We start from the raw sequence: 13,215 nt of genomic DNA on the forward strand, positions 1-13,215 counted from the left end.
AACAGGAAGACGTTTAAAGCATTATTTATTAATACATAGAAAAAGCATTTACAGCAAATATCTCAGTGCTTTAAACAGCAGCACGTCGTTAAATATTAAAATCATTCTAAAAAGGATAATTTAAGGTTCATGATAAAAAAAAAAAAGACATCACTGTAAAGGAGTAGCAACTTGACACACACGCCTATGAGTGGTGCTGTAGGAGTCAACCTCTGCTCTGTGTTTTGTGTCCCAAATGATTGCCATTCAGATGTGAACAGTAGAAGGTGTTTGCTAGATCTAGCTGATTTGCTACTTACTAAAAACAGAAACAGGTTCAAGTGTGTGTTTGTGTGAGTGCAATCACATCCTCTCGCTGGTGTTGCACCTCCCGACGTCACCTTTACAAAAGGGATTCAGTTCTGACCGTTTTGCGTTCGCTGTGTATGGCGTCCTTTACAGATTTGTCCTCCATCATAGTAATGGTCCTCGCTCTCTCGCTCTCTTCCCTCTCCTTATCGCAGACCGCGTTCTTGTCTCTCTCCATTTCCTCTCTGGGCTTCTTCTCCGCTTTCCTCAGCCCCTTTTCTTCGCTTTTCTTCATCTCCTTCAACTTCTTCTTCATGGCCGAGCGGTCACTATGATTGCACACGCCCAGAGCCTAGAGCGGACACACGAACCAAGACAAATGTAAATGGTAATAGAAGATACATGGATTTTCAACATAATAATTCATGTTAATGAATAAAATGAAACTATTTAAAAACATTAAATTGACTAGATTTAATATAGTTCATAAGCAACAAAAGTGGTGTCTCTTAAAAAGGTTGTTATTTCCAGATGCACCTCAACATATAGTGTTTGTCAACTGAAAACTAACAATAACACTGCAGTGAAATCCAGCAAAGATAAGTGTGAGGAGGACATTTTGGACATTATATACTTGTCATAGTACATGTCTGGGTAACAGTTTATTTAGACAAAATAAAAACAAGTTTGTAAAGGATCCTCATGTTGGTTAATGTTATGTTATAGACTTCTGTTAAAAAGTAGAGAAGATATTTTGATCTTAAATATTGAAAACTCTAGTATGGGTTGGTCTGTATTAAGCAGTAGTTATTTCCTGGCTTTAGTTTTTTCCGCATGTGATCATAGATGACTGGTAGCATTAAGAGCATCAATTTAGATTTGATAAAAATAACGGAAAGTTGCATGGCAGTTATTCAGATATATCATTAAAATATGCAAATATAAAAATCCACATCAGTCAGCCTGGTATACAGTTCGTTATTCACCATATATATACAAAAATGTTTTAAACACTTCGCATTGTGTTGCCCTAATTATACCAATCTTCGTCATTTTGCTCACCTTGAGTTTCTGGCTGTCCATGTTGAGCAGCTGCGTGCCGTCCACACACCTGGCAGCGAACTGGGACATGTACTGGTCCATGTTCATGGCCACCAACCACAGACACACCTGCTGGCTGTCCCACTCCTGCAGCGGGCGGCTCTGCCACTGTCTGTTGTTGTTGTTGTTGGGAACAGGGTCGTCGTCAAGCGTCTGAAAAGCACATCAGAGGAAAGAAATGAGAGGCAACGCATTTAGTTTTTTTTTAAGTAAAGAGTCCTGTATAGAGTAGTAGGCATGGGGGAAAACATATATACACAACTCTGGAAAAAAGATTAAGAGACCAGTCTGGATTTTTCTTCAATCTCCATCTCTACATTACTTGGAAATGCTCTTAATGATAAAACATTTTTGGGGGGGGAATTTGGTGCCGAATCAGGGGCCTATCAACAATAAAAAAAAACATTTTTTCTTACTGGCCCCTGATCTTTGAAGGCCCGAACAATGTAATTTAAAAAAAGAAATAATTGACTGGCTCATTATAGGCCCCTGACCTTTGTATGGGGTGGGGGAGGGGGGGACATACAGAGATCAGGGGCCTATAATGAGCCAGTCAATTATTTCTTTTTTTAAATAACATTGGGGCCTATATTGAGCCATTAAAAAAATAACAGAATAATAGAAAAATATTTTTTAAACCTGTAAATTTTTTCTTTCTGCTTTTTGGTAATTCTGTGAATCCAAAATATTCCAGGAAATAGTACTAAATAGCTCACATAGGACACAGCTGATTTAGCCTTAGTTTTCTTCTCAAAATGCACCAGATTGCTAGCCTGGAAATCCAGACCCTGCTATCTTGAACAAATTTAATTTGCCAGCGCCTAGTGGCAGGTCTGGGAATGCCAGGCTACCAGGTTGCTGCATTTTACTTTAAAAGGTTCACATTTTTCTTCCAGAGGGGCATGCCCCCGGCTCCCCCTAGAAGGTCCTGACAAGAGACACCGAATATTTGGAGTGCTCTCTTAATTTTTTCCAAAGACACACACACACACACACACACACACACTATGGGAGGAGAAAGCAAGCCAAAGTAAGAAGAAAAAAGGAAAGGAAAGTCTCACCTCAGTGGAGGAGAAGGTGAAAGTGTGAGAGAGTCCAGAGAGAGAGTGATCAGAGATGTGACCCACCATGCTGGAGCTGCCCTCAGGAGAGCCAATACTCTGTGAAACCAAGAGAAAAAAAAGACCTGGCTGCCTAAATCGGTTTCAAGTGAACCCCATGCATGTACTGTATGCTTATATATAAAAAAAGGCATTTCTGTATGAACGGGATATCTACATCAGAAAGAAACAGACAGGAGGAAGAGGAGGTGGTAGTAGTAATAGCATGCAGTGAACCTAATTTACAACCCCTTGTTACTCACTATAACATATCATGTACCTGATCTCGTCTGCCTGTGGTGGTCAGGTAGGGTAAGCTGCTGCTGGACACGGACCGTAGTCTCTCCCTCACCACCTCCCCTTCCTCACACTTCCCTCTCCCTCGCTCGCCGAACCAGGGGAAGGGCAGGCAGGTAGGCACAGAGCCAAGTGAGCCCGAAGGAGACACTTCAGCTGGGTCATCCACCAGGTCACCGCAAGACCCCTTGCTACAAAACAGGTTGCATTTCAAATCAAGGTGCACTATGCAGTTTCAGAGGAGGGGGATTTGTTTACATTCGCTGAGCCTGCAGTTAGTTTACAAAACATATTTTCTCTACTTATAATTGTTAGTATTGAATAATTCTATCACTATAAATCAAAACAAAATCATTTTTAGACGCCTGGAACCGAAACTAAGACTAGAATATGTTTATAAAAAGGGACTGTGGGCCCTGCTGCTCTAAACAACAGTAAAACAGTAACTTTTCAGGAAGCCTTCTAACTTCAAACAGTGTTCCAGGGATCCAATTTTCCTGTGAGGAAAGTTTTTCAAATCAATGCCTGTTTCCATGACCTTCCTTAATGAAAATGTATTCAAGAGGATGTGACAAGATTACATGATTTATCATAAGCTTACTATTTTACGATTTACTTCAATATGGAGTTATTTTCCCATCTTTTTCAAGAGCGTGGTCTTTCGATTTAAGAGCATGATTTAGTGATCAAATCTGTACGAGCAAACAAGATATTTGAGGTCAAGCACACAGTTTTAAACATGAAATCATTAAATCAAGCTCTCGAATCGAAAGACCACATGCTTGAATAAAGATAGTGAAATAACTCCATATGTTAATAGCTTTAATAAAAGTTTAATTTGTGTTTACATGTAAATCATACCTGATGTTTATAGTCCTTTTCCTGTGCTTCTCAGTCCTCCTCCTGATGAGAGACTTACGAAAGCCACTGAAAAACAAAATGGGACCACCAGTCATTATACGCAAAAAAATTAAATGTCCAGTTAGTGTCCGTATTCAAGCAGCCACTGTGGAGAATAAACAGAAAAGTTGCTACAGCCGAACAAGGAATCTAATGTGTGGTTTACACATTTGTGAAAAACGAATTTTTTTTGAAGGTTATGATCCAAACATATTAAAGAAAAAAGTTAGAGAACAAGACCGTGGCACCTGAAGTTGGGAAATTTCTTTTTGGATTTTGCGGAGGCGGAGGAGGTGCCTGAGGAGGGGGTGCCGGCGTCAGTGATGCAGACGGGAGGGGTGGAGACAGAGCTGGAGGGAGGGGTAGGGCTGAGCATCGTGACAGACGAGGCGCTGCACACGTCACTCTTGCTGCCTCTCTGTACCGCTGTGGGAGCAGACAGCGACTGGCTCTCCTGGGATTTCTGAACTTCGTCGTCCTGAATTTTTTTTAAAAAAGCAAATGGAGATCCGTGTGGACGTTTTTTCGCAGTCGGGAAAAAACAGCCAAATTCAGTGTAAAATCTGTCCCATTTTCCATCTCTACCTACCTGTTTTCTAAAGCTCTCTCGGAGTTTGTCACGAGAGGGCGGGTTGCGTTTGGATTTCTGGGCCAGTTGAGCTTTGGCTATGTGAGCACTGCAGTCCAGAAGTCCCGTATCGGGGACTGGAAGATAGCAGACTGGACCTGAGACACAAGACACAACTCCTTTTGAGCAGACGTTTGGCTTGCCAATGGCAGGCTTTATGAAGGCAGCCAGAATTAGTCTTTGCCATTCGGAAGAGTCAGACTCGACCAGAATTTGCTGACAGAAAAATACTTCTTATGAATTGATCAAAGGTCGATTAAATGATAACAAAAAGGGAAGTTTTACCAGGTCTGGTAGCCGGACCCATTTCTACTCAAAGGAAAAATATGAGGGATGAAACACAGACTAAGTGGACCACATAGAACACATTTCTGATGTTATCTAAATGTTTTATTTTTTTTGGAAATTTAATTTTTTTTTAATCCAAAATATTATCCAAACTTTTTTTTTAACCCTAATATACAAATGTGTTGTCATTCATTTTTGTTTAAATTTGTTCAAATGTACTTTGAATTTAGCAAAAGAACATATAAATGAAACACTAAAATTAATTGATTAGCTTATTACCATTTTTGTTATTGTGACAAATACGTCACTCCGAATTTCAATTACTATTTTGAGGCTAACGGCCCTATGTGACGTTTATGTCACAGCGATATTTACCTAACTTGTATATACATTTGTTTACGAAATATGGTCAGCCTAGGTTAAAGGTAATACAGGACACCCTATTAAAGCATTAGAATTGTTAAATGGGTTTTAACTCACCTTTAGTAACAAAAAACAAGCTTTTAAAATTAGCTAATTTCTCCAATTGTGTGCACCTGTCACACTGCAATGTTTGGGAAGTCACTTCCTGCCACAGTCACATGCCTGTCACATGACAACCACACCAGGATGTTGAGTATATGTCACTAAGGGACTTAATGAGTAAAAATCTAGTATAAACCTGTATGAGGAAAATTTGAGGACATTCAAAGTGTGTGTGATGTGGATGTCACCATGGGTCCTTATGGGTTAGTGAACTATATAAATGGATGGAAATAGGTGTCTGTCCATAACATATAAGGGAATTAAGACTTATTTTAACTAATATTCTTAGATAAGTGGGACACACCATATGTAGAATCAAAGGATGATAATGTGGGACACCCCAAAGTTACAGTAATTCAGCTACTTACCCGTGACCAAAGAGTCCACAGAGTGGTTCTGCCTTTCAGGTGCAGGCTCTGTTCCCTCCAGCTGTGATATCTGTGACAAAACAGTGTGTTACAAAAACTGTAGAGGGATGGCAGTTCTGTCTAAAGCAAATCCATACACCATTGAGAAATCTCCCCTGACCTGGATTTGAAGTCTTTCAACCGTCTCCCTGTGCAGCCTCTCTCTCTCCTCCATTTCAGCCCCCAAGTCCGCCTGTCTTTTATCATCCTCGTCCTCTCTGAGAAAAATGTCTAAAGTTTAATTCCAAATTCTATGTTTTCAAATAGTGTTACCAGCTTACGAAATACATTCAGTCATTTGGAAATAGGATTCCACATTGTCGAAAAGAAGAAAAAAAAACACTAGATTGGATGGATATTAGATGAATACCTGTTCTGGTATTCTCTGACCAGTCTCTTGGCCTTGCTGTACTTGATCTCCAAGCTTTCTGATTGGCTCTGGGCATCAGCCAATCGCTGGCTCACCACCCTGCACAATGTCTGGGCCTCCTGCCAATACCTGATTAAAAAAAAGAGCAAGGGGCGTTAACACCCTCTCAACCATCATTAGCACCTTCATTATGTGTCTTACAACGTGATTATCCTTTCTGCAGGCTTGATGCTCCCATTTCGTCTTCAAACTCTTATCTGCTTACAAATTCATTATGTATTTTTCTCTGCCATGGAAAAGAACACTTCTAGAAACAACGCATAGTAGCGTTCGTACTTGTCTAGTTTGTCAGCTTTCTCCTCTGCATCCTCCGCTTTTTGCTCCAACTCGGCCTTCTGGCTCTCCCAAGAGGTCTGCTGCTCCTCCCATGCCTTTAACTTGGCAGAAAAAGTACAAAAATCTGTTATTTTATGAATGCTTTTATCCAGGATAAATGTCAAATTCATAAGGGTAAAGAAAGGGCTTCCAAAACAACAACAAAAAAAGGCCCTTTTGTTTTTTAAACTAATCACAAACAAGTTGGAGAAACTGTACATTCCCGCAATCCTCTTACTCCCATGAGTTTGGGATACAACAGATTGAGTATTCACTCATGTAACATGGTTGGAATTGGATGAAACAAAAAGATTTTCCAATTCGAAGGATTTTTTTCGCCAACCCAATTATGTCACAGCGGTGATTACTTCAAGGGGAAGGCAGAGACACATGGGCCGACGTGGGGAAGTGTTGGAATGCGGCCCGTGTCCTAGTAACTACTACCGAGAGCACACAGTTAAATGGGTCAGAGTGTTCCAAATGTGGAAGCAAAGGTAGCCTATTAAAGTGAGTAGAGTTGTTGGTTGGTGTGTGTGTGTGTGTATGTGTGTGGGAGATGTCTCAATCTCTGCTGCGTGACCTACCTTTTCTCTAGCATGGCAAAGTTGGGCTGTTCTGCTTTGTAGTTTGGATTGAAGCTTTAAAAGACAGAACGGGAGGTAAAAACAAAGTTTTACATAAGCAACAAAAGATTGTAATGACAAAGTGTAAATATAAACTTAGTGTCAGTATTTTAGAATTTTGAAAGATTTTCTGTTGCAAATTATATTTTTCTTATATTTAATACTTTTTAATCACCATTTTGCTCTGTTTTATCTATATTATATTGTTTGTTTTTATTAACCATTTTATTATTTCTATCACTTATTTTTATTATTATTTTTAACTGTTTTAAGTAAAGTTTTATCTTTGGTATTTTACTGTTGTCACTGTTATTCTATTGACGGTTTAATATTATTTTATTCTTTTAATAACTCATATCTTATTGTTAAGTGTGCATAGGTCTCCAAAATAAATGTTTGCTTTCTTCCTATATCGCAATCAGTGTAAAGCACTTTGAACTACATGTGACTTGTTTGGAAGGTGCTACATATCTTGATTTATTGATAGATAGTGCTGAACCGCTGACTCCAACAGTGCATTTGGTGCACACTGCATACTTAACTGGTTAAAGGACGTAACGTCATGAATTCCTGCTTAATGTAAAGTACCTGCTGGTATTTGAGGCAGAGCTGGTGGTTGTCCAAACTGGAAAGGACAGACAAGTCCTCCTCCTCCTCAGGCACAGAGCCCCTCTCTACCATGCTAGCGTTGCAACTCTCATCTTCTACAGCTCTTCCCCCCTTCATCATATATAAAAACACACACCACAAGACAGCGCAATCAAACCATATGTATTTTTACGCTGTGGTTTTACACAGTTTAAACTCAGCTCTCCTTTTAGGCAACGCACCTTTGTGGGTGTTTTATCCATTTCCAGGCTCTCGTTGATCAGTCGTGCCACCTCACTCTCCACCCCCGCCTTCTCTCGGCCAATCAAAAACCTGCATGCCAAGCAGAGTAATCAGCAGAGAGTGTTACTTGTCATAGTGGAAAAAAACACAGGTGTTACTGATGACCTTAACGATGGCCCAGGATGTCATTACAATCATTCAGACATGTTGGAGGTCAAATCAGATGGTCAGTTTTTTTTGAACGAGAAAGAAAGCGCCAGGCCAAAAAAATTAAAAATTAAAAAAAAAACAAAGAATGTGAAATACTCAACACTCATTTGCTCTCATTCAATAGCAGCAATGTATATAAAACAGTGGGAGAGATTCATCAGTATAAAAGACTTGTTGATGGTCAAAGACAAATCAAACCTTGTACCATCATCAAGAAAAACAAAAATCTATTGCTTTTTTACGGCAACTCAAATATGGAACTTACTTGACGAGGCCCGACGTATTCTTGAGAACTTTGGCTGCAAACAGCTGGGAGACTCCAACCAAACTCACCCCGTCCACCTCCACGATCTGGTCATTCACCTGAATCCTAACACACACACACACACACACACACACACACACGCGCACACACACGCACACACACACGCACACACACACACACACACACACACACACACACACACAACAATGTAATTGTACAAATGGAAATCCTTAGAAACCTGTAAAGAACGCCATGTTAGTTGTTTATTTTATTTTGTCTCCCTTTTTCAGGTTGTGTGTGTGTGTGTGTGTGTGTGTATGTGTGTGAACATGTTTTCTCTAAAAAAATAAAATCCATAAATTAAGTATTTACAAAAAAGGGAATTCACCTTCCATCCTTTTGTGTTGCTCCTCTTTCTGTGACCGTCTTAACGAAGATGCCAAGTTTTTCCAGTCCTTGGTCGGCTCCCACACCCATTCCTATGATGCTAATGCCCAGACCCTCGTCTCCTACAAGGCAAAGATTTTAGGAGTTAATGCTTAAGTGAACAACATTAGCCAGGGGAAGAATGTTTCACTGTAAATAAATGAAAATTATGTCAAAAGAAGAGAAACTGTGCAACAAGATATGACCAGTTAAACTTTTTCTTTTCTAATTTGAATACAAACCCTTTTCAATCTCTACTGGGAAGACTTCCATCTTGTCCACTCTCTTCTCCAGCTCATACTCAGCCGAAGCGGACACCGGGTCAATGTCCTCATTGCTTCTGTCATACTCTGCGTTAGAATAAGTGTTGTACACCTGAAAGACAGCATTCAATAAACAGTTCACCCGGCCTGAGCTTATTGTGTTCACAACACTATCAAATCAAATGTACACTGTTCACCACAAGTGTTCACCACAGAGCAGACTGCAAGGAGTCCAATCCGCAGCTATTGACACAAGACACTGTTTATGTTGGCAAATATGTCGGAGTGAGACTCACAAAGAGGGAGAGAGAGAGAGAATGAAAAAAAAGCAGACGACTTGGGCAAACTGTACTTCAGAGCGATTATAGGATTGCAAAAAAATCTCATCGCACACAAACAACTTCCATGAATCAATTGTTAATACCTTACTGGCCTCTTGCTACAGTAGTTTGTAATGAACTAATGCCATTACATACACACTTTCACGCATGCACAGCAATGCTTGAAATGCTCTGTGCTCATATTTATCCAGACAACTCTGAGCCAAGTGCTGGCAAGAGTGGAGCATGTGGGATCTTGCCTTTCTCCTCCGACTCTAATGGATTGGAAACATGGCTTTGGGGCTAACACACTTCTGCTCTCAAATTGGAGTCAAACAGCCAGCTGGAACCGACAGGGTCACGCAAAAATAATGCTTTACAAGAAATGCTTGGCTTTAAGAGACGAGCGACCCTGCAGCTGCCAATGAAGGGAATTAGGAAATGCGGAAAGCCCCCCATTTTTTTTCATGACAATTTTTCTTTTCTTACCTTGATTGGTGCAGAGGAGAACCTGACCAGTCTCTTCCTCTCAACTTCCACTGAGCCCTCCTTCTCCTCCTGGTCAGCCAGTTCAGGCACACCGGGGATTTCTTCATATTCCGACAAGAGCTCATGTGTGGAGTTCTCCGGTTCATGTTTCGGTGACGTCGGTTGCTCCTCTCCGCGTTCTCCTGACTGACCTTCTTTCCCATCGCTGGCCTCTGTGCGCTCCTCTGGCAGTACAGCCCCTTCCTCCATGTTCTCACCTTTCTCCCTCTCTTGACTTTGAAAGCATTCTTCGTCTTCCATTTCTCCACGGACTTCACCTTCCCTCCCACCCACCACCTCCTTGTCAATGTTTTCCTCTTGCATGATCACGCCTCTCTCATTCCATCCAGCACCTTCTAACCCTCCTGCATCTGTCTTTTTCTCCCCCCCGTCGTTGCCCTTTTCTGTTGACTTGTTGTCAGCCCTGGCAGTGAACCGTCCCTCCTCCTCCCGCCCGTCCCACAGTTCATCCACCTGCCTATACTTGCCTCTTCCACCTTCAAAGTCGTCCTCGGTCTCCCTTTCCAATGACTCGCTCCCCGACGACTCCTTCTGGTGTTCTCCTAAGGGAACGACCGGCATGCCATCTCCCGCTCTAAGTTCTTCTAGTCTATTCCCCAGTGTGTGAGTTAATGGTGTTTTGTCCACAACACCCGGCTCTTCAAACACATCATCCACCAGTGCCTCCTGTCCACTTCTCCCCGATGCGTCTTGGTTCCTAAGCTGCTCGCCCTTGAGACAGTTTTTGGCCCTCTCCGCTTCTTCGTTCTCGTCGCTTTCAGAGGACTCGTTCTTTAGGTCCACTAGTTCTGCCCTCACCGGCTCCTCTTCGGGGGTCAAGCAGAGGTCGAGACCAGTCGCGTTTTTTCCAGCTTGCGATCCCGTGGTTTGACCGTGTCTGTTGAGGTGGCAGGGAGATTTAGGGTGCGAGGCCTGTGCAGGACGCTCGGGGGAGTAGATATTTATGATGGGTAGGCTTTTGGGTTTGTCTTTATCAAAGCAATCCTCCTCTGTATGCCTCCTAATCTGGATGGCCTCCTCTTCTTCTTCCTCCTCGTCTCCAACCCCCAGTGAAAACCTGCCAGTGGAACCTTTGGAAACCTGCCCCACTCCGTCACCACCACCACTTCCTCCAACCTCAAACAACCTGCGGGTTACGGAGAACTTCTGCGCCATGGCCACTCTGTCGATATCCACCATCTCTTCTTTGTCTTTCAGAGGAGAAGATTCCAGAGCAGAAACGTGGGCCACAGTATTTACAACAGACGAGGAGGAGGCGACAAACGAACGTCTGCTGGGTCCAGGAACAGACGCAGGATTTGGGGGGGAAACGAGGGGAGCGGAGCCAGGGCTTGGCATATTTGGACCCAGAACCTCTTGTCTGAGCTGCTGGTTGTCCATTTGCAGGAAGATGTTGTCCCTGATCTTGGTCCCTCTGGTGCTGTGGGCCCGGCCTCTGCTGACAGTGCTAGTGGGGGTGCCTGTGTGGGGCATGATGGGATCTGACAAGCTGGATGACAGCTGCATATGGTGCAGAGAAGAACAGGCTTTGGTCCCATGTGGTGTGGTTGTTGGTCGACTGAACCCGGCGTCAAAGGAACATTTGATGGCGTGGAAGTCAGACTTATAGGTTATCCTGTGAGGGGAGGCACTGCGGCCTTTGCTGTCCGTCCGCATCATCTGGCCTGGAAGTGGAAGCTCCTTTTCAGTGAGGAAACTAAAATGTGGAGGAGCTGAGGAAGAAGCTAAATACACAGTAGTAAAAACCACCTGGGCAAATGTTAATGAGCAATAATGCTGGAGGATTTCTGGTATTGTGGAAAGGTAGGAATAAGGCAAGAAGGTTGCGGTGTAAAAAAAAGTATGCTGGTGGTGTTTTTGAGAGATTACTCAATTTGTTTGATGAGAGCAGGTGACAAAGGCAGGCTCTCGGTCTGGGAACTTCATTATCATCAGGTGGGTCATCGAATATTGGTTCTTCACCATCACCACGGCGAGAGTCTGCTAGAAGAGTGGGTATGAGAAAAGAAAAAGCAATAAATCCAAACATTCATCGAGGTGAACTTGCTCAGCCCAGCGAGACATTAATTCGAATTAATGCCGAGACAAACTTCCAAGCAGCTTACTCATGACTTGCAGCATCACTCAATGCTGATCTAAATATAAACCATTTTCAAACAGAGTAGCCTACTCACACTTACTGCGGGATTCGAATAGTGACAGCACCTGAAGTAGCCTATAACATCGTTGACAAAACCGGAATTTGCAATTGTTTGCAGGCGCAATGAAGTCCTTTGGACTTTGACCTATTTGGACCTTCGTGTGCTGTCGGAAAATTTGAGTCTCGATACGGAGAGACGTATTTAAAAAAATAATATATCTCCTGGGGAAATCCGCATGCTGTTATGTCAATAATTATAAGTGGGATAAAGCCAGTTGTTGTTGTTAAGGTGTTGGCATTATGCGTTATAGGCCTAAATAACCAAAGCTGGTAGGCTTTTTGGATAATAGTAGCCTAAGTTTAATACTCACATTTTATGGCAGTGTTTTTTTTTCTTATATTCATTCCAATCCTACAGCACACTCAAAATTCACTCCCCCTTTACTTAAGGATCTAAAAAATACAATTTGTGCCGTTACCCTTGATGCATTCCTACTGCATATTTAACTACCAAAATAAATGCGTACTGGTTGGAGCAGGAGTTTACAACGGCGTTTGAAGGCAGCAATTTTCACCAACCTGGCTGGACTCAGTGCGCGCGCAGTTTAAAGGTGACATATGTCGTGGCCGCCCTGAGTGACAAGACAGGGCCAAATAAAATGTAACTGAATAATAAGCAGGTGTAGCCCAAATATTCTAATATAACGGTAGCCTGGCTGTGTAGCATTCTCTTACTAGACTACTCCCAATCCCAACAGCGTCGAAGAAGTGTTGTTTGTTTGCAGTCTGTCAGCCTGTCCCGACTGCTCCCTCGCTGCGATAAATACAGACAGATGGCGACTCATGTCTCTAAATGCTGTAAGTGGATTATCCCCCGGTTATCCCATGTAAACTACTCTAGTAACTGTGAAACACTGATGGTGTGTGGGTCATCAGCAATGGGGCAAGTTAGCCTACATTTAGAGGTGCAGTTCTTACATCTTGTGCGCCTCATAATTTATTAACGTGCATTAGGCTAAGATAGGAAGTCCTGACAATCTACTAACTTCACCCCACAAGGATTGTCATTGCTGTAAACTACCATTTGTAGTAAATATGGAGGCTAACGTAATGCTAGTGATGCAATATATCCCATAAAATACTAATTTAATTTCACTGTGTCTCATTCATTTACATGTCAATAGCCTATAGTATACCTACGAACTGCTGTAGTTGTAGCCTATGTTACACTACAATTCAAACATGCAGCTTACTATTACAACCACTTACCTGTCTTTCAGCACCACTGCCAGTGTTGTCATCTGCTGCT

General features: G+C 42.2%; 1 protein-coding gene across 1 annotated transcript; it reads right to left on the reverse strand.

Moving 5' to 3' along the window:
• Positions 1–8: 8 nt before the first annotated feature.
• On the reverse strand, positions 9–11,425 carry LOC307255377 (uncharacterized protein; the record flags this gene model as incomplete). Its single annotated transcript, XM_080034060.1, has 18 exons — positions 9–640; positions 1,351–1,542; positions 2,451–2,549; positions 2,770–2,977; positions 3,648–3,713; positions 3,935–4,164; positions 4,276–4,412; positions 5,496–5,565; positions 5,656–5,752; positions 5,905–6,033; positions 6,241–6,341; positions 6,864–6,917; positions 7,491–7,622; positions 7,733–7,823; positions 8,209–8,313; positions 8,597–8,717; positions 8,877–9,009; positions 9,707–11,425. The coding sequence occupies 18 exons, from the start codon at positions 11,423–11,425 to the stop codon at positions 383–385; spliced, it is 3,942 nt and encodes a 1,313-aa protein (XP_079890186.1). The 3' UTR covers positions 9–382.
• Positions 11,426–13,215: the final 1,790 nt, after the last annotated feature.

This window comes from Ammodytes marinus (assembly GCF_949987685.1).
Source record: "Ammodytes marinus genome assembly, chromosome: 9".
In the NCBI taxonomy this organism is placed as follows: domain Eukaryota; kingdom Metazoa; phylum Chordata; class Actinopteri; order Uranoscopiformes; family Ammodytidae; genus Ammodytes; species Ammodytes marinus.